The 22012-nt window shown below is 41.8% G+C and overlaps 1 protein-coding gene across 3 annotated transcripts in view; it reads right to left on the bottom strand.

The window, feature by feature from the left end:
* Positions 1–7140: 7140 nt before the first annotated feature.
* LOC119012681 (glutamate receptor ionotropic, kainate 2-like) overlaps positions 7141–22012 on the bottom strand; it is a 77715-nt gene continuing 62843 nt past the window's right edge. For all 3 annotated transcript variants that reach the window (XM_037086707.1, XM_037086708.1, XM_037086709.1), the window contains 5 exons: positions 21653–21771; positions 20085–20302; positions 18806–19031; positions 14537–14787; positions 7141–10171 (listed from right to left, as the gene is read on the bottom strand). In XM_037086707.1, the coding sequence (XP_036942602.1) occupies positions 10007–10171; positions 14537–14787; positions 18806–19031; positions 20085–20302; positions 21653–21771 (979 nt within the window). In that variant the 3' untranslated portion in view covers positions 7141–10006. The remainder of the gene's footprint in view (positions 10172–14536; positions 14788–18805; positions 19032–20084; positions 20303–21652; positions 21772–22012) is intronic.

Raw genomic sequence — 22012 nt, 5'->3', positions numbered from 1 at the left:
TGGAGAAACAATGTATTCTAGCGGATGATCATTTATGATGTTTGTTTTTATTTTATTTTTTAAAAACTGAACTGTATCATGTCGGATTCATATTGTGTTGATGTACATGAAATCATACTGGAACATCGGACCTCGAAAAGGACCTATAAATCCAACCAAGGCAGTTTAAAAAGTGCAGATACCTGCTTGTATGGACCGATAACCTCACGTTGCTCATGTTTGTTCATGTTTTACTCTCTATGTCGTGGCCAGAGGGAGTCTTCCATGCTCTCGTTCTCTGGAGTATGTCTAGAGCCAAGCACTGATTGCTTTTGAATGGGGAAAAAAAATGTTCTTCTGTGTGCATATCACACATTATTTTACCCCGATATAAGTGTACTGCCTTTTTTTTTTTTTATTTCTGTGAATCTTGGATTGGATTTTTAAATATGTCAGAAACGTTTTACTTGATTGGAAAATAAACATATTATATTGGCATTAAAGTATGTATAATTTCCTATTAGACACTAACGTGGTTGATTGTGTTTCTTTGATATCTGCTTTATTCATAATTTAAAAATTTACTCTATACACATTTGCACACAGGCTTGTTTTTCAGCTTTTGTGGGTTTCTGATTGTTAACCAAAGTCATGTTTCTGAGTTGAAGGTCAAATCAACACATTTTACACATGCAAGTCTGGTTCTACTGTAGCTCTGGAGGAGCTATGTCAAGTCTAACCACATAACGTGAGTGATTATCTTAAGTTTGGAGACAAAGAGTGGTCTAACAAGGGTTACATTTGCATTTGTACAGGATCTGGCATGTTTTTAAAACTTGACTCAGATTAAGGTCTAAGAATCAGAGTCTCTCTGCCTGTGCTGCTTTAATTGTGCCCATTATTTTTTACAGGTAAATTCAGTTGTTTTTCAACCTGAGATCTATAAAACACAAGTAATAACGTTATTACTGCAGAGGAAGAGGCAGTTTGCCTCTTGGATAACCAGAACAGCTCAGGTAGTTACCTGGTTGCTACCTAAATCCATTGCTAATCTATTGCTAATATAAGGGGCAGATTTCTGTGCTAATAAAAAAAATCTATCTATCTATCTATCTATCTATCTATCTATCTATCTATCTATCTATCTATCTATCTATCTATCTATCTATCTATCTATCTAAAGGCTTTTATGGTTCTAGAGGATGCTGAATGCAACCTGATAAACTATGTAACCTCCAGTGATAACTGCATTGTGGGTACTCTAGGTGTCACTGCAGTCCACTGGTCTCCCATAACACTGCCAGACTCATTGTGGACAGGTACAAATTTAAAATTGATGCAGCAGATACAGAGATATCACCTTTTTATTCTATGCATTCTTCTTCCCTTACAAAACCTGGTGCCCACATTACCCAAAATGCAACTTAGCCACTGAGTGACATCACTGGAGGCAATTTAACAGATTGCACGCAGCTTCCTCTGGAGCCACAAAAAGGCTTTACACTCCTTTTTTTTTTTTTTTTTTTAGACATGTGTTACATGTTGTCCTCCACAAGAACTGTACAGACACATTAATGATTGAAATTGGTGAAGCTAACGTTTAAAAGCTTTCTGACAGTCGCTCACCGCATTAACTTCAGTCTTTTTTGACCTCGTAGCAAGCCACTTCTTTATAAACAGCAAGACACATCAAATCACAGTGAGTGATGACGGAGTTCAAAGTGTAGGGGGAAAAAAAAAAGTACTTCTTGATTTGATCGGTTCTCAGCTTTCTCCACTAGGGGGCAACCTGGTGCCGCTCTGAAAGTGCCCCCCCCCAGGCCTGTGAAGGACACAGCCAAGGCAGATTAATCACCTCAACACATCTGACTCACCAAAGACTCTGGTGTTTCTTCACAGCCCTCTCTCTAGTCTCCTGCTCCCCTTTAATGGCCGAGCGCCTGGCTTTTTATAACCAGCTGTCTCTCTCGCCGTCTCCCTGCTAAGCACATCCAGTCTTGAGGGGGTCCATTAAAATGAACGCTCTTTGTTTACAGTTTCCCCTTTGTTACCCACACCGTCATTTTCCTATACAGCCCCCCCCCCCCTTTTTTTTTTTTCATACACAATCTCTGGAGATGGCTTCGCCAAGGTCAGGCTATTTTTATTGCGTGCGATACTGGAGGTATCGCAGGGAGGGACAGCGATAAGGGGAAGACCGGGGGAGAAAGGATATGGGAGAGCTAAAGGATAAATTCTGCCGGGGCCCTTTTGCTGCAAACAGTGCGCTGCGTGTTTTTCAGGACGTCGGAGGGGGAAAGAACGCAGGCCGCACAGATGAGAAGCGTACATATCTTTTCGCCGGTCTTTATCCCCATCGTCCTATTCCTCATTCCTAAACTGTGTGTTGACCTTTGTAGCACCGCCTCCGGGCTGTATGCTTTAACCTTTCCAGTGAGATAGAGGGGGCCCCTGCACTGGGAATACAAGATAAATCACAAACCGCTGTCTGTTAATGCGACAGGCAACAACACACACCGGGCATGCGGGCACGCTGTGCAACACTGTCCCCCAAAAACACAAACACAGACACACACACACACACACACACACACACACACACGCTTGCAGATGGCCATGCCTCCATAAAGATGTCCACAGCATCAGCAGACTTGGCTGTTACATCTACAAGTGCCCCCCCCTGAATTATTCATCCCTCATTAAAATGCACTATGAGTAATGATAGCCAGGAGTGTGTTTTTTAAGTTTTTTTCTTTTTTTTTTTGTGTTTGAGGTGGAACACAAGGGGTCATTAGGAGTCATTTCTGGTCAATTTTGTATGATCAACCATGCTCCGGAGGAAGAGGAGAGGAGGCGGAAAAAAAAAAAAAAAGAGAAGAGAAAAAAATCCCATTTACTTTCTGTGCATCGGGAATTCATGTTGAAAGAGATCAAAGGGGACAGACAAAGAGATGAGAGAATCGACATCTTCTCGTCTCCATTTGGCTCCCTATGAGAGGAGGAAAATTACTTTAAAGCTGCTGCCTTGATGAAAGAAAAAGGCGTTATGGCTGATGTATCCCTCCAGAGGTGGAATCAACAGTATGAATGACTCAAAGGCAGAGAAGGAGAGGAGGTGGTGGTGGTGGTGGGGGGCGTTGGAAAGAGAACATTTGTTTGAGGGAACAATTTTTTTGTTGAGGGAACGAGAGTGCTATTTGACAGTGGCGGAGGAAAAAAAACAGCGATTCCCCTGTCAGAGGATTGCGACTGGGTCGACACTCCAACGCTGTTATTTCCGGTGTGTGCATATAGAAAAAAACAAAGCAAAATGAAAAATGCGCAGCAGATGTCATCAGCTAGAGAGCTCATTTGCAGGATCAGTCTGGGGATTTTTTTTTTTTTTTTAATCAGAATTGTCTGCCTCCAAAATGAAAATTTGGTGTCACGCTCAGCCAAAACCTTGTTATTTATTTATTTATTTATTTATTTATTTATTTTTTTCCCCCGGACAAGTGTAGAATAGGTCATGAAAAAAATAAAATAGCCTCCAAACATCCTATTACTTTCGCTCGCCCCTACTCCGAGAGACGACCGGCGCTGTCATTTTTTCTGACAGAGCTGTCAAAGCATCGAGCCCACCATCCTAGTTACACATAAAGCAAATAGAAATGAAAACATTGTCAGTGAAAAGACTCATGGGGTAACGGAGACGCCAGGAGCAGGGTGAATCACTTAGCAAGCTGTGCTCCTCCATTCTGCAGCTGCCACCCACCACAACACATCTGCCAGTGGGAGAAAAAAAAAAAACACACACTCAGATAGAAAACCACATCCAAACAAATTGCTACATGACACAAAAGATCACTTCCTCAAATTGAAATTCATTTGCAGTCGAAACGGGGGGGTTCGTCCCCACGGGCTGGCAAAAAAAAAAAAAAAAACCCACATGCAGGTGGCAAATGGTGGAGGCCGTGCACACAGCCGCCGCACATGGATCCAGTAAGACCATTAGATTTCTTCACGTGGGGCCAATGGTTCCTCCAGCGCGCCTCCCTGTGCTATCTCTGGGCAGACACATGCCACTGCTGGGCAGGATCCTAATGCGTACCAAATCATCACTTTTCAACCAACAACGCCCGCCCCGGCTCAGCCAGTTACCGCTATTCCCCCTTTTATTGCATTTCCCCAGGATTTCATATTATACATGCTGAACTCCACAGAAAGAGAGTCAAAGCTCATTTCGAGGCCCGAAATGGCCACAGAAGGGGAATCATCCATCGCAGGCAGAATATTGCGCCGAAAAAAAAAAAAAAAATGCTACTAGCTTTGTTGATATGAGCCACATGGCAACAAATCATTAAATTATTTACGCGGCGCATGCCAGAGATCAGCGATTTGCTTTAGGGAGGGCGAATAAAATGTTGAATTATTGAGGTTTTTTTCTTGCCTTTTTATTTGAAAGCAACAGATGCTTTTGCAGTCAGCACTTTCATTTGCTCTCGCCTGAAACGTTATACAGAGTGGCAAGTTGTGTTATTTAATTTCGCATCGTTTCATATTTACACTTTTTTTTTGCACAGTTTTGTAATAAAATCAATTATACACTCTAGGATGAGTTATATTTCAAAGCATTACTCTGCATATGAGTTGCAGGGATTTGCATATATTTATACGTAATTGCAGTTTTTCTGGGTGTGAGGGTGCTACGGATGAGCCCATGGATAAAATCCTCTTATAATCACATTACTCCACATATACACTGGGATATTGTCCTTTTACTGAAAATCAAGTGAACAAGTCTACCAAAAGTCTACCATGCTAGCAGCTTCGTAAGACGTGTGGGCACAGCAGCGATTTGGGCTAAATGCTAATGTCAGCATGCTAACATGCTTGTAATGACAGTGCTAACATGTTTATATGCATCTTACTTTAGCATATTAGCGACATTTGATGATTAGCAATAATAATAATAATAATAATAATAATAATAATAATAATAATAATAATAATAATAAAGCACAACTGAGCTTCATGGGATTGACGGGCCGCTATGATAATAATTTTAGCAGTGAAAACCACTAATAGGTTCAGATTTGTTCCTGTCATATTAACATTTCTATACGTGTCACATCACCTTCATGTGAAACCACCAGATGAGAGATCAGAGAAACCTTGGGACAATTTCCAGCTGTGTTTGTGGCTGGCAAAACATGTATTTGAATGTTTTCCTAACCCTAACCAAGTGGTTTTTGTGCAGCGCTGTCACAAGCTAAACTGAACCAAAACAAACATTAAGGTTTAACATATATTCGTGGTTTGCAGAAAACGCACATCGCCACATGCACATCGTGGTGATCGGGTTGGTTTTGCAGGTAGATGTACTTAATTGTTGACCTGTTGTTGACTACTGGGGAAATTTGAATTTGAATAAACGAGGAAATGTCAGGGAATCAAGAGTTATTTTCAATTAATCCTGAGTAGGACATGAATATCTGTAGGATTGGACAGAACTGGTGAACTGGCCAACCGACAGAGTTTTTTGGGGTTAATTAAACAAATCAAATCAAGGTACCTGATCATGTTGATGCAAAGATAATAAAGAAATTCATTTTTGCGATAAGGAAGTGCTGATCATTGATTTGTACTGTTGCCTGCAGGGGTCTAATACACAAAAGGATATTTAGGGAAAAACACCGAGGTATAAACAGTATTGTGATGGTAGACAATCTTATAATCTTGGGTTCAATCAACCCCCCACTGTTACCATATGTAATGACTTAACAAGTACATGTGCTGCTACTTGTTTAAAAAAATCAGAGCAGGTTTACAGTACATGATTCTTAATTTGGGATGCTGAATTATTAAAGGCATGGGGAAATGAGCAGTGGAATACATTTCCTCCTTCACGAAACCTTCCGTGGCAGGTGCTATTAGCCTTTAATATCTGTATGACAAACCAAAGTCACATTCAGAAGGCAATTTTCTGTCCACAACGCAATCTCGGCCATTAATTGCCTAATGAACAAGATGTTATCCAAGGATACCTTTCCAATGACCACTTAGGAAAAGGAGGAAGAGGACTTAATATGATGGAAATAAGTGTGACAGACTAAACGGTCCCCGCTGAACGTACTGACGCATACACTGACCTTCCCTGTCAATCTGGAGGGCAGACAGGGTGGCCATTTATGTTGTGGCGGCGGAGCGCAGGCTGCAGAAACAGTTTTCATCATTACTCCCCCCCGAAAAGAAAAGAAAAAAAAAAAAATGCTTGTCAGAAACCCGGTGCTGTCTGACCGCCTGCCGCCGCCTGTGGGAGGGAGAATAACAATAAACAATGAAAAATCAGAGAGTCAGGAGGCGTGGAACGTTCTCGGGCCCCTTTTTTTTCGTCAGGCTGAGCCGCCTCCTGTGCATCATTCTGAATTCTGTATGCCAACAGTCATCTGGATTTCTGTGATCTCAGAGGGGTGATTTTAGAAAAGCAGGGAAAGCGATACGCAGCCCCGGCACACGGCCAGTTAGAAAGGAAAAAAAAAAAAAAGAAAGAAATAAAAAAATAACTGCTCAACATGCTTACAATCTTGATTTGATTAACAACTTAGCAATTACCTAATGCATTCCCTTGGATAATGCAAATCACGTCTTTGGGCACTTAATCAATTAGAGGAGGCTGACATTTCAGGATATTGCGAGACATAATGCTCATCATTATGCTCGATGCACTCTTTAAAACGAGTTAGCAAAACATACCCTGTCTTCTGTTCAGTTGTTACTCAGAGAATAGGAGAAAGAAAAAAAAGGTTGCATGAATAATATAAGGCAGTGCTACAATCATGACATTTTTTAATGACATTATTTGTAAAACCTTGCATCAATGTCAAATTCCATGAGCTCATATATATATATATATATATATATATATATATATATATATATATATATATATATATATATATATATATATATATATATATATATATATTTTGTTTTTTTCCCCGACAGGACAGCCAAGCCTTTGGAGTCGCTTCTAATAAATGTTTCCAAGTATTCAATCACTTCAGCTCGCACCACGAGATTTAGCTGTGTGGAAAATGACAAGCAACACTGGTAGAATGCCAATGAGTTTCAGGAGCGCGTCTTCCCTGTCAATTTTCATCATGTGTTGAGTATGTGATGTTTTTTTTTTTTTTTTTTTTTTAAAATAAGTTGTTAACTAGTATCCACACATGTACAGCAGAGATTTCAGCACCAGAGCCAGGCCCCGTGTGTGTGTGTGTGTGTGTGTGTGTGCTGTCTCTGAAATCCCTTTATGAACGGGTCAAATGAGTCACCGGGTGGGAAGACAGGGGCAGTGAAGAAGTAACCTACCAAGTATGCTTGTCATTTCACAACATGGAACAACAGACAGGATGTGTCGTGGGGCCAAATGCGATCACGAAGAGAAAAACACATCTGGAGACAATTAGCTGATGAATCGTCTGCTCCGGCTGCGAGAGAGGAGCAAACCCAAAGGTGAAACATTTAACCCCGAAGCTGCTGATTATTCCCCCCCGTCAGATTTACTGCAACTGCACTTACATTCACAAGTCGCCCACTGCTGAGGTTCAAAACTTAAGAGTTTGCCTTTTTTTTACAAGAACTTTCATCCACTGTTGGCTTCAAAGTTCACAGTGAGAAGTTGACTGAAGAAGATGTGATCGACAACTCCAGCCACTTAATGGATCTTGTGTTTTTATTGATTTCTTCAAAGCTGAATATTAATTTAAACGGGCCGTCCTCAATGCAAAGATTTCAATCTATCAAATGAACTAGTTTCCATCATTATCTTCAATCGAGTTTACTTCTTCTAGTGTAAGAGTTCGCCGTATTCTGGTGAGAGGGTACTTCTTGCATTTTCCAACTGACCCTATTTTCCCAAGATTTGTGTATAAGTGATTCAAAGGGAAGACAATTTAAAAAAAATAAAATTTGGTCCAATATCGAGCAAGAGCGATGAAGCCACAAACGGGCTACAATAAAATCCCTTAGGGGGCAACTGTGAACCAACAAAATCCATCCATTCAAAAATGAACTACAACTATCAAAAGAACGTCAAGTGCAAACAATTTTGATGTTATGGCATCTGTGTTTTGTGTTTTATGTCTCATGCTGTTCCAAAGGTACCGAGTTATTGATGGAAACACCAAGACTCCCCCGCTGCTCTGAATTCCAAGTCCGTACTGCTAGCTGCATGGCTAACTGAGCTAACCAGCTGCAGCTGACAGTATGATAACATATTAGAATAGTTGCCTGTCGAGATAGACCTCTCTCAAATTGAAGAATATTATCCTTTTTGTGTAACCAAAAACAGCTGCACACCAAAGCGACCAAACTCCATTTGCATCTTTACTGTTTCAAAACAAACCTCATTCAAATATGGCAAAAGAAAAAAAAAAAAGAAAAAAGAAATAAATTAAAAAAAACCCCAAATCCTCCAAAAATCATCGACTCTGGTTTGGTTGAAATAATTCACTGTGTTAGAGACATCGCAGCCTTTTTAGCAGCCACCGGCTGCAGTGGTCTCACTCAGAAATTGTTGTCCCCATTAGTCACTCAAACAGTGGGAAAAAGGGTCGAGGTGGAGGAAAACCAAAGTTTCCCTTTAAGTAAAACTTTGAGGACTTCACAGTAGTCTTTATTTACTAGTTTTTGCAGTCTACTACGGCTAAATCACAGTCTGGTAACAGCATTGTAGCCTGGCAACGAGAGTTATACTCATCTTTAACACAAGCAACAAGCAATCTGCATGTTTTACTACGTCTTTCATGGTGACTCATCCTATCTACCAATCGTCGAACACACTTGCCGTCAGTCGGACTTTCTGCCAACAGACGAACCGCTCAGATGTCTAGAATGAGTCACTACCTCTTCCTACTTTCAGCACCACTTGATACACAGGTTTCATTGTTCTCACGCACCACATTGTCCCCAGACAGTATGTACAGCTGGCCCCACGATACCGACAGACAAAAGACTGAATCTCTGATTGATGAGAGAGATGAACCCTACACAGCAGAGTTTGAAGCCCCACGGCCAACAGTTGACACAGTTTGAGGGCTCAGTTGGTATCTGCTACATATTTTGTCCACAGGAGGGGGCTACCATGATACAAAGTACTACAAAACTTCTTGTTCTTGTACAAAAACAAACATTTTTGTAGAAATCCTGCATTTTTAAACAACAACTGGTACAGAGTGACAATTGCAACTGCGTGAAAGGACGGACATGAAGAAGGACTTTGACAGGATACATTGCTTGTAGAGGCTTTGAACAGAGGAGGCATGGCAGAAAGTTCTTCACAATGGCAGAACTTTGGCACGAGAAAGGCATTACAGAAGAAAATGATAGGCGTTCAACAAGGTCAGCATCGATGATCCCAAACTAAAATATCACTTTTTATACAGCAGTTCATAGCAAACCATTTGGCACTGACTACCGTTCCCCTTTCTGTCTGGTGTGAGATCAGTGTTTGTTCGAATCGTTTGAAAGAAACTCAAGCCACTGGAGGGGAGGGGCCGATGGGGTCACACACACATGGAGGTAAGACAAAAGGGCATTGACATCAACAGAAAAAACTACATCTGGTGTTACTGTCACAATAGAATTTTCCCTCAGATGAGAGTGTGTATGTGTGTGTGTTTGCGTGTACCTATATGTGTTATGTGTGTGTTTTTAAGTCCACTTTCTAGTGTGGACCAGACTTGTGTTTTGTCCCAACCTGCTTGGATAATCTTTTTCATATTACATACACTTGAGTCCTTCCCCTCCAGCTCTCTTCGAAAAAGTGAACGTCACAGTGAGGTGACACTGCTCAGGTATCTATATTTCCACAGGAAACATCTGTCTACATAAGCAAGTGGGTTCAAAAGAATCCTGTTTTGGACGGCTAACCTCAGTCTGTGGCTGAGTCAGCATCAATTTGACCCCGCCGTCGCCCTCTCCGTGGTTTTAATCGAGGGGCGTGTTCGGGGGAGGGGGGTTGGTGGTGGTTTATGCTCAGTGTTCATGCCATGGTTTCCTTTCCTGGGAGTCTCCTGTCGTTGAACGTGTGCATGTTAATGACCTCCTCTGTCTTAACGATGACGGGCGGCTGAGGCTTCTGTTTGAGGCGCCGTTGGCACTTCAGAGACACGCGCAGCTCGTCCATCATGGCGCTGCAGAACGAACGCTGCAAGAGGACGACAGGAGAGAGGGGAAAAGTTAGAGCTGGCACCGTGTGGCTCGACACCAGAATCAAAACTGTTCAACTCAGTTGAAAACGCTGAATATTAGCTGGATGTGGGAATCACTGCCAAAATGTACTGTAGAGTCAAGCCTACACAGCTGATGAAAATTGTCGCTGTTAATATTTCTATTGTTTTAACCCTTTCATGCATTGATCATTAAATTACAAAGTCATATTTTTTTTAAATAAGAAAAATCCCGCCAACTTTAAAAAATATATATATTTTGAAGGAGTGACATAGATGTCAACTGCAGAAAACTCAACAGAATAAAAAAGTGATTCTGAAATAACTGTCAAATCCTTTAAATCTTGGGTCAAAACAATATTTTCCAAGTAAGTAAGATGTGAGAAATAATTTCATCTAGATTTTAATAATATTTTCTTGTTCATTTCCCCCCCCTGTGATTTAAAATACATCTGTCCACTACACTTGATGTTAAATGCCTAAGGCTGTATTCTGTCAACTCGACTCAATGGACCCAGATTTAGATAAAATCTGAAGACTTCATAAAACTATTCAAGTGGAAATTATATCAGACTTTTAAATAAACTAGAGAAAAATAAGGCATTATCTTAATAACCAGAATACACCCTTGGTGCAAATTCAGTCACAGAATTAAGTTGTACAAGAAAAATGTGGAAGGAAATATTTTTAACATCTGACTCAGTGTAAAAGTATTGTATAGTATGCATCTCTTCTCCCCTCGGCCATTTTTAATTCATGATGCCATGTTTTAAATTGCCAGAGAGATACAAATGATATCCAACTGGAGTTGTGAACGAGGCTTTTGGGGTCCGCCATAGTTGTGACATCGGGCCAAATAGCTGTTGACTGTAGTGGACATTATAAAAATTGTTCTGAAGTCTGTGTGTCCGTGATTGTTTCACAAAACACAACAAGGCCAAAAGTATGTGGACATCCAAAGAACGTTCCCATTTGTTGAGCATGAAAATCAAGCTGTAAAAACAGCTCAGCACCAAAAGCCCCTAAAATTATGTACACATACTTTTGGACTTGATGTGAGGTCAGGTCAAATTCTAGTTTAAACAGCCCAAAATCACAAATTGCAAAGAGCTTTAAAGGGCTTTACGGTTTGGATTAGGACTTTAATGGGAAAGAGAAGGAGGACGCCTGCTGCTGTTGATCACAAGAGACCAAGAGTGGAAACGAATCTCATCATCAACTTTTCCACTACTATTTATGTCTCTATGTTCTTTGTGCTGTCTGTTGAGCGAATGTGTTCCATATTTACACTCAGCATGACTGTCACTAGTAATATGGCACATTAGCATTGCACTTTCGTGAAGGGAAATTTGGGAGATACAGATCGTTGCGAGAACGGCAGGATAGTAAGGGTGGGATCCTGAAATTTCCGTTATTGATTATTATGATTATGATAAATCTTAAACCGTCAAAACTGATTTTTCCAAGTTTGACGGGTCCCTCTAGAGCCCGGAAAGAAAATTAACCAATGCTTTTCCAAGTTATGGAAGGATCTTGATGGAGGTGGTGATGTCTTCACTGATTTGCATGTATGACACTGGCCTTTGTATTATCGTCTACTAGCTGAAAATAAGGAAAGAGAAATACAGCAACAAGGATTACTCAAGCTAGTAACAACACCGGGGACCTCTTAATTTAGTTCCAAAACAATATCTTTGGGATTTATAGGATATCATTTATGTGTCTGATCCATCTCAGATTTCCCCCTTGTCAAGCTTTACAGTCACACAATAGTCTAAATGCTGTTTCAGAGCCTTTTGCACCCTGCCAAGAACCAAGAGAAACATTCATGATGTTGTCCTGCGAGCAGAAAATGCAAAGGTATTGAGCAAAGGACAAAATAACCACTTCAGCAGATTAAATCCAAAAACATTGGTACCTTGTTTTGAACATCAATCACCCCCCTCGCAGGGACACGTATTATATAACCGCTGCAATATGAGCCTCCTTGCATTATGTATGTGGTGTGAAATCCCATCAAATGTCCATCCATCCATCCAACATTGCCAAGAGATATTCCCATACATTCACTTTTTGATTATGCAAAACCTAATTCAAATTATGACAGGAGACATAAAAGAAAAGGGGAAGAGCAGTAAAGTATGGAGCTATTATTTTTGCGGTTTGTGTATGTGTATGCGGTTTTGCGTAGGTGTGTGACGCTGGTATCTGTAGGTGGCTTATGCACCACATATTGCTTTTTTTTCCCCTCCTCCGTATTTACATATATGCGTCTGGTGAATGCATGAGATATTCTGTATCCTCGAGGAGATGAGTGATTACAGAAATAGAGAGAGGGGCAGGAGAGGGTGAGAGAAACGTGGGGAAAACAATGAGGAGGGATATGGCATAGAGTGACGGAGAAAAGAAGGGGGTAAAGAAAGTGGGCGACGTCGAGGTGGAGGAGGTTGGCAGGGAGAGAAAATAGAAAATGAGAGGCTTGTTGTCGGCATGTAAATTACTAGCACCTTGGCAGCCAAGAGACTGTGGCATTTGCAAATTATATGAATATTGTGACCCAGTCTTGCGGCTCTTGATTAATGACATCTAAGATGAGCTCTGAAACATATGCGGAGCGTATAAAAAGCCGGAAACTAATTACTATCGCAATAAAGTAACACGCCGCTGCGCTGTGCTAATTCTGTAGATGTAAATAATTAAAACGCGCTATCAAACGGACTTTCACAATTATTGGGAAACATCACTGTACAAGTTAAAGTGCACTAAAATACATACTCCACACTGTGTGATGAATCATGTGCTCTCAGGACTAAAATAGAGCAGAGAATGGCCTGAAATGCATCTCAGTCTCTTGCTAGAAAGAAACATAACCAGAGGGGGAGAAAAAAAAAAGCTGCAAATATGCTGCACTGTTTGCATCTCAAGATTAAAGGATAAGTTTGCTCTTTTTTTTCCCCCAAAGTCTGCCTGGAAAGAATGCCCACATGGCCAAATGTACAGTGAAAAAGCTTTTTGTCCGCAGTGATCGCTCCTCTCGTCCATACTGGCTGTGAAGAGATCCCACCCTGAGGTGATTTCTGGGAAAAAAAATCCAGTCCTGCATACTAAAATGCAATGTAAGTAAGCACACTCCCAACTTCTGTAGAAAATGCTGTCACTTTTTATCCCACCATTGTAGCTCAGCAAGGGAACACAAAGAGGAATACTGAACTAAAGAGACCAACTTAAATCCACTTGATTTTGCTAAACATGACGCCTGAAACCAGGAGATCTCTTCTCAGCCAGTATGGACAGGAGGAGGAGTTACCAACAGCACATGTACACATGTATTCATAGATAGTCTTGATGGTATTTCAGAGTTCGGAATGTCCTAGAAAACAATCAAAAATGCTGATGACTCATCCAGCACTCAGGGGCGTATACTAAATTTGTCTTCCAATAAACGCATCCTAAATTTTTACGAGGCTATAAAATGAAAAATGGCGGCATCAGCTGTAAGTGCTTTTGGCCACCATAACACCATGCCAATCAATATCCCCTCCTAGCTGCCTATTTCACAGGAAACACGTAACTATGCTGAAGCAAATAGCTACCGAGTAGCTGTTTCTTGATCTGGTTTACCATACTGGTGTACTTGTTTTGGAAGAAAGATGAACATAATTTTCATTTCTTTACTGTTTTTCTTTGCTAAACACTTCTGCCTAAAAACCAATATGACAACTGTAACACAGGCTTGAGTAAACTTCATACGTGTAGGTTACATGTTATCTGACAGCTAACAGATGTGGTTTCTCAGTAAGAGCGATATTGTTGAGCTACAGCTACAGCTAAAGCAATCAAAATTCCCATGTATAATAATGTCTTCATAATGATAAGCCAGCAGCAAGATAAAGCTTGTTGGCAAGGCGACATTAAATGCTACGCTAAAAGCCAGTTGTTCTGCTGCCGTCTGGCGCGAGATACCGGAGCATTTGCTGCCAAACCAGCGGACTACAGAGCATCTTCTTTCCTCAGGCTGTGAGAAACCTCAATCCTCAGCATCCTTCATAAAAAAAAGAATTTTAATTTTTGGTATCTTATCCAGTGAAACGCTAACGCACATCTCCCTGCTGATGGTCCTTTTCTGCTTATGTAGGTCACATAGAGGCATTAGTATCAAGCCGAGACATTTCATACCCAGTCAGATGTGTGTTTAAATTGAGGGATGAGTGACGACTGAGGAGATCATCCTCAATAATAGGATAGAGATCCCAAAGGTAAGAATTCTGAATAGAACTGATGACCTTTGAGATGTAAAGTGACGACTTCAGTTCAGAGCGTGCCAACAGAGAGGACTGCAGTACCTTCTCCAGCTGGGCGTTCTGTTTGGACTTATAAAGGACCTCCCCCACGGCCACAAACACTGACAGCACCAGTCCCGCAGCCAGCACGATGAAGATCCCGCCGATGTTCTGCACCCCCAGAGCGCTGGCCTCTTTGCTCTCCTCCTCGGGACAGCCGTTCCCTCTCCACCACTTCTCCTTCATCATGTGCAGCTTCCCTTCCTCCTGCAGCTGCAGAATGGCTATCGTGATCTTGTCCCGGTACGGAGAGCCTTGCGAGGAGAAAAAAAAACAAACAAAAAAAAAACACAGCATGGATAACAGCCAGATACAAAAGGGAATGTGCCTGGCAAAGTCGTTGTTGAGTAGGCATATATAAGTGTTGGTGGGTGTATGAAACACGCTCGGGCTCGCATGTGATCATATAACCTGTCGTGTTATTGTTGGCTGCTTAGAGGGAGTTTTTTTGTAAGTCCTTCTTCAAATCCCGCTAATCCCTATATTCACAGAGTGATTCTAAAATTCTCACTCCTCTCTGCAGTGTGTGAATTATAATGCGCAGGGAGTTGGCAACAAAGACTTGGCTTTGTGAGGCAGAGCTGCTGTTGATTTTGACGAATTAGCTGCTGTTTGCACACGCTTTCATACGCCATAAATGGCGCCTGAAAACAGGAAAAACAAGAGGAGCCCAGTGGGGTGTACGTTACATGGGTGCATGTGCGTTTGGGATTATATGTGTGCATCTGAGATAGGGTTGCCTCTATCAGTGCGTTTTTATGCATTTTAATGTCATGATGAGTAAAAAAGAAGCCCAAATCCACAGACGGTGGGAAGGCGCCAGAATTAGCGCCGAGGCATTAAGGCGCAGTGGGTGCTGGCGTGATCAAAGGAGGAGTAATTGTCGCTGAGCACCCTGAGTGGGGTCGCGTTCCTCTGCCATCCGCTGCGTGTGACACGACACAGGGGCCGACGGAGGCGCAGCGCACGCTCTCTGCCCCAGCCGGGCCAAGAAAAGATTAATACGTACAGTGAGCGCTCATGTTTCATTTATAGACCGCTTTAAAAACTTGTTAGTGCGTTTATGTGATTCTAGAAACGCACACATAATGGCGCCTGGTGGTACATTTCTATTTCAGGCTCGTGCGCTCATTCAGAGGGACTTAAAAGAGAGCAATAAAACGTCCCGTTTTTATAATAGAAACGGTTTGGGAACATTTTGTGCTGAGACTCCGGGGCTCCAGGTAGCATCACTTTGTCTGCTGCTCTCATACAGTTTTGCCTGTCAGCCCCTTCAGTTTGATTCCCTCTCTGTCTCATCTATCATTCATCACTCGCCATCCATCATCCTTTCATCTCCATGTCTCAGAGTAGTTAGACTGACAGAGGGGGCATTAATACAAAAACGGTAAATTACCACTGATTCCTGAACAGCGCATCAGTGCTTGCTGCTTTGATCATAAATAGTCTTGTATTACTGTGAATGTGTGCATGCTTTTCTATGAGGAAAAGGCGCACGCTCAATTTGTACATGTGCAGTATGTTATGTTCTGCCGGGTACACGCATGTGCACGTGCATAAGGAATAAGCATATGCTTGCTTCATTTGAAGATGAGAGATCTATCAAGTATCCCAGTCCCCTGATTCCAGCTCTGCTCATATTTCAAATGATTAATGATGGCCTAACAAAGCAGGCCTTGGATAAATGCTAATAGGATGGGTCCTTAGAGAGGAGGATATGGAGAGGGGGCCCGGGCAAATGGAAAAAGCGCTGTGCTTGACACACTGTGCATACACAACTACCTGACAGATGTTCAACACCGGAGGACATCCATCATTCCCACGCTGTCTGGCCTCGAGTATTAATGTGATCACAGTTTAAGTCGATGGCTTCAGATGACGCATTTCCGTTTTGGGAACAGGACGCGTTAAAACCGACAAGCACTAAGAGGTTAAGACTTATTATTATACGGCTCGCTCTGGTTTATTGCTGTAACAGCCCTACAGGGAATGAGCTGCTAAACAGTGTTGAGGAGGGCAAAAGTTATAGGCTAGAGGTTGACGTGAAGGCTGAGGTCTTCATCAGAGGCTTTCACTTTGGAAATGTATTAACAGGGTTAGTGAAAGTAAGAGTCCTGGATTTAAAATCTCACTTAAAGTGAGTATTATCAGTATTGAGAGAAGTATTCAATGCAGCTGAATTACTCAGGCTCCAGAGGGACACCTACACAATACCTGTTCTTGAAAATGATCATCAACAAATGAAAATTATTAGAATGTTTAAAAGGAAAAGAAGAAAATTCTCACATTTCAAAAGCTGTAATCATGACAGGTTTGGGCTTTTAGCATAAAAAAGTGACAGTAAATGATTCAGAACAGTCACGTTTTAGTCTTGTATGCAGAAACCTCAATTTGTATGTGTTTCAAGTAAGAATTACAATGTTTTCCTCCAAATATTAGTGTTTGAAAGTATTTTGTGAAAAGGAAATACCCAATTAAAGTACATGAAGAACTGTAATTAGTGATTATCTTGACTGTAATTCTCAATGAATCAATTAGTTTCTTGGTCTGTGAAATGTCAGAAAATGTGGAAAGCGATATTCAGTTTACATCTACAGAGGATCTCAAGAAATGTAATGATTATAAAAATGGTTGGCCAGTTGACAGATTGCAGATTTATCGATTACTTGTTGCCTTAAATTTGAATTTGAAAATTTGTACCAAAGTTCAGTACTTGAGTAAATGTACTAAGTTACATTCCACCGCTGCTCCTCATGGTGAAGAGCCCTTCTTGATGAAATAAAATATAACTGTTCTTCCAAAACGAGTGCTGGCATGAAAACAGAAGTCACTTTGAATTAATGAAGCAATTAACTGGCTCAAGACCCCGTCTATCACAGACGAAACATTTTAGAGGCTGTGATCAGCTTTACCTCTGAAATATTGAGCAATGAAAATCAGGATTAGAGAATGAAATGAGTTGGTGGGCAGTAATAACTCTGCGAGCGGACGTTTTTAATCATTATTTTTTATGCATTAAAATACTAAACCACTTATTGCGGAATTAAAAGTGATTTGGGATGTATTTTCAAGTCGTATATTTCACACGCTGTATTAGCACATGAATGGAAGTCGGACTGATCCGCGCGCGATGTCTTTGTGTCAATCTCAAGGGCATCAGTGAAAGTACTTCTGCATTTACGTAGCCACAGCGGGACTATATTTCACAGCATCACCTCGGCTTTGTTACAGCCTCGGCAATCACCGCATGCCCGCAGATCCATAACTGCCCCATACTCATCAGCGCCGGCCAGGTCCAGATGTGGATGGCCCGAATGAATCCGCCATATTTTGATGGCCTTCGTTTCGCTGATGATAGATGTGGCCATTATGGCCAGCTGCAGCGCTCTCTGTGGCCTCGTCACGACCAGTCTAACCTCTGTGACACTGGAGCCGTCACCAGCTTTTTCCACTATGGTCCCCTGGAGTGTCGGGGTCGTAAGCTGAATGTTTATTAACCCTGACACAGAATGCTTTGTATGCAGCACAACTGTTGCAATCAAACAGGAGGTGGAAAGTTTCAAATGTATGATCTAATTTGCTAAAAAGAAAAACACTGCTTTTGATGGTTTTAGCTCCTCTGGCTCATTCTGCGGCGCTTTAAAATGTCAGAATACTAATTCTTGACAGGAGTTGCATCAAATGAGAAGTTGAAAAATGTTCTAAGTGCTCCTTTTATATTCTTTGAAGTGCTTTTCTGTTGTGGTTTAATGCTCAGGTACGATTCAGACGGTGTCAAGAGAGTCACGGAGAATTGCACCAAATTGACTTAAGGGTTGCTTTGTGCGATTGTTTCTCTGTCTTGCACTCCAAAGTAGGCCGAAACACACCATTAAAAGTGTGTCTGAGCGTTCTTTAAACCAGGTTTGCTTCTCCACTCTGTAAATAATCCTGTGAAAAAAATCATTATGGTCGAGAAATAAACCTACACTCGGTGAGGCAGAGCTCGATCGGAGCCTGTTTCTCGAGCCCCGGGCACTTTTTAACCTTATCCATAAATTCAACCATTCGCTTTTCATTAAGCTAAACCTTTTACACCTCATGCTGTTGAACCATTATGCCCCCGACCCCATCAATAAAGGTCAACCTTCCCAGTTCTCAGAGCGTATCCATCATCTACACTCTATACCTTTATCTGTCACGTAGTAGCTCTCCCCGAGCCTTAAGGTTTTCAAACGCCTTTCATAACACAGCAGGCGGCACAAAAACACAGGGAGCTTTGAGGTCATTTACCCATAGGTGTTCCCACTCCGTAGGCTTTGGAGTCTATGAGGCCTCCGATCTGTGTGAGGTTGCAGTTGCGCTGGGTGACGAACTCAATGGTGGTGCTCTCCATGAGGAAGGCATAGTCCGAGGTCAGGACGCGCTGGATGCCCTCCTCCACGTTCTTGACCATCACAGATTGCCTCCTGCTGTTCATGAACTCCCACATCTTGTCATAGGTGGAGATTTTCGTTTTCTACGAGATACCAGAGAACAGAATTTGAATGAGACTGGTGTTATTGTGTCCAAATTAAGTTTGGTGACCAGCCCTTAATTCTGCTGCTACAAGCTTTTAACATGCCGGCCCTTTGTTTAATGTCTTCGCAAAATGCATTTACCACAATCATTTAAAAAACGAGAGAGATAAATACCCACATGCAATGATATATCTAGGTGGTTAGAGCTATAATAATCATATTTTTAATGAAATCAAAATTATTTTAGATCCTAATTACGGTCTGGATTGTCTCAGAAATAGCCATTCACTGTATTTACTTTGTGTAAATACAGTCTTTTTTTTACAATGGTACTTAGTGGCAGGTAGGTGGAACTCAAGAAATATTTTGTGTACTATGAAACATCACCTGGCTTTCCATCAGCATGATGGTGACTAAACAATGACTGAATTTTTCTTTTTTTGGGGGGGATAAAATTATCCTTTAAGTTCCTGCAAATCTCCTTCTGCTGCCCGTTTAACATTAAAGGTGTTTATCTTGCAAAACATGGGGGACGGCTTTATTGTGAAGCAGTCACAGGAAAAATCAATGTGTCTGTCGGCAAGGTCGTCACTAACGGCAACCGTTCATCAAAAATGCACCTACAAAACAGGACATGGTCATTTTCTGCATTTTCTGACAGCGGATCATTTTTAAATATTGCGGGGAGTAATGGAACAAGACGGAGCGGCCAAGGTGAGCTGGTAGATGAAGAGCTGCAGATGACAGGCCACCTCCAGCTCATCAGCAAGGTAACCAACTCCTCTTACTGTGTGCAGCATGAAATTCGCAGTCTTAATTAGTATTGACTGACTTCTTTTGAAAACAAGGCAAGCTTGTTTGGCTGCACAGTAAACAGGTGCACCGGTTTCTGTTGTGTTGTATTCATGACGAAGTCCCACCAGTTACCACCGTTAATGGCAGGTGCTGCCAATTAAATCAGAGCCGAAACATCACGGATTATAACTTTAATCAGTCAGAAAGGAAGATTCCTCATAAAACCCGCCTATAAACACCCTGGCACACCCAGCTACCTTGAAGAAGGTCATAGTGGCGCCGTCCTCCACCACCCCGTACAGGATTTTAGTCTGCTTGGCCAGGTCATCGGCGGAGTCTATGGGCGACTCCATCCTCTCCACAGTGAGGAAGGCGGCCAAGTTGGCCGTGTATGAAGAAATGATGATGAGGGTGAAGAACCACCAGATGCCTCCCACTATTCGAGTCGACAGGGCCTTGGGCATGAGCTCTGAGCCTGGTGTGAAGGGGGGGTGGCAGGAGTGAATGTTACACTGCAAAATGAGTTCATCTCAGCATGTCCTCATTATGATTCTCATCTCGCGTTTAATTATAAAGTTTATTTTTAAACATGTGAAAAAACAAAAATGAGTTCTTGTAAGAACAGTTCAACTTGTTTCAAGAACTCTCTTTTCAGCTCAGGCAGATGTGCCACTCGCTTCAAGAAGAAGTCTCTCTCGCTCAAGAGAGCTCTCAAACCAAGATGACGAATCAGATTTCAAACAAGTGAAATTATCTTGTGAGAACTTGAAATAATAGCGGAGACTCAGAAAAAAATTCTATTTAAAAAACGGTCTCCTGAGAACAAGACGGTCATTTAAATATCAATCACATCAAATCAAACACATTCAATATCAGTCGCTCAGAACAGGGCGGAGAAGTGACAGGCTGTTTGGGCCAGAGAGTCATGTACCCAAGGTAACCTCACATCCTGACTCCACACCCCACTGACCTCTAAGGTGCTGATGGGCCAAGGGCAAGCGGAGAGAACACTGGGTATAATAGTATCAACATTACTATGATAAAGAATAATAGACTGTAGATGGGCTATTTGCGCTGCTGCTAATAAAATAAATTCAGGTTTTTAATGGTCCCACATGGAAGAAAGTTTGATATCCATGTCTCTTTCATCATAAAGTACATCTAGCCGCTACATAAATACTGTGGAAGTATCAAACTGCTCAATTCAAATGCGCACAGCCAGGATGAAGAGATGAACGAGAATTCAAATGAGCCATCACGACTTCAGAATTAATGTTGGATAATAAAATTCTGACATACTGCGCTTTTAAGGTTATGATGTTGCAACTGTACAGTCACCGAAACGTGGCAGAGTTGACGCGGAAACATGTTGGGCGGTGCCTGCTCAGGACTTTTTGGGAGAGAGGCCTTAAAGAGACAAGCGACCCTAAAACATTCAGACAGAGGGAACAGAGGCGCTGCAGCAAAGAACACTATGAGGAAACATAGCATTTTTTTCTTTTTTTTTAATATATTAAAGCGCAAAAACATTTTCTAGCAGACACTCCAAACAAAAGTATTAAGCTGAAAATGAGCATACTATGGGACCTTTGAAACCAAAGCTAATAATACACATGTAAGTTTATTCTACGTTCCTATGAACTAGTTGATAAAAAAATAACATTATATGCACATTTGCACTAAGTTCTTTCTTCCTCGCACATTAAGCCTCAGGTCTCTCTTGTTGCCACTGGCTTGGATAAAACAACCCGGCCCCTCAGAGACAGTGGGATATAGAGAGCTCCAGCTCCACAGAGCAACAGCAGCCACAGGCTGAGGCAACTACCTTGCTGCATGAGAGCCCCAACTCCAAACCAGAAACTATTGAGAAGCGTAAAATTGTTTTCCACTACATCCGAGTCTGGGTTGCATGGATGCGGGTTGTACCACTCATAAGGGCTAAACCTATAAAAAGGAGAGAGCACAGAGAGAGATATGTCAGCACAAAGAGCGGAGCAGCGTGTTCCCTGGTGCAGATTAAACGGCACATAAAACATACATTTTAAAACATCGTGAGCAGGAACAAAGGGAATGTAAATGTGTAGGAATCTGGCGCTGTGGCCTCAGGGTCAGAGCCCCTCTGCAGAGACCAAAGCAAATCATCCTGGCTTTCGCCGAGATCAACTTATTGGCATATTCAAATGCC

This window comes from Acanthopagrus latus, chromosome 22 (assembly GCF_904848185.1).
Source record: "Acanthopagrus latus isolate v.2019 chromosome 22, fAcaLat1.1, whole genome shotgun sequence".
Classification (NCBI taxonomy): Eukaryota; Metazoa; Chordata; class Actinopteri; order Spariformes; family Sparidae; genus Acanthopagrus; species Acanthopagrus latus.
This window is presented reverse-complemented; position numbering and strand designations above follow the sequence as displayed.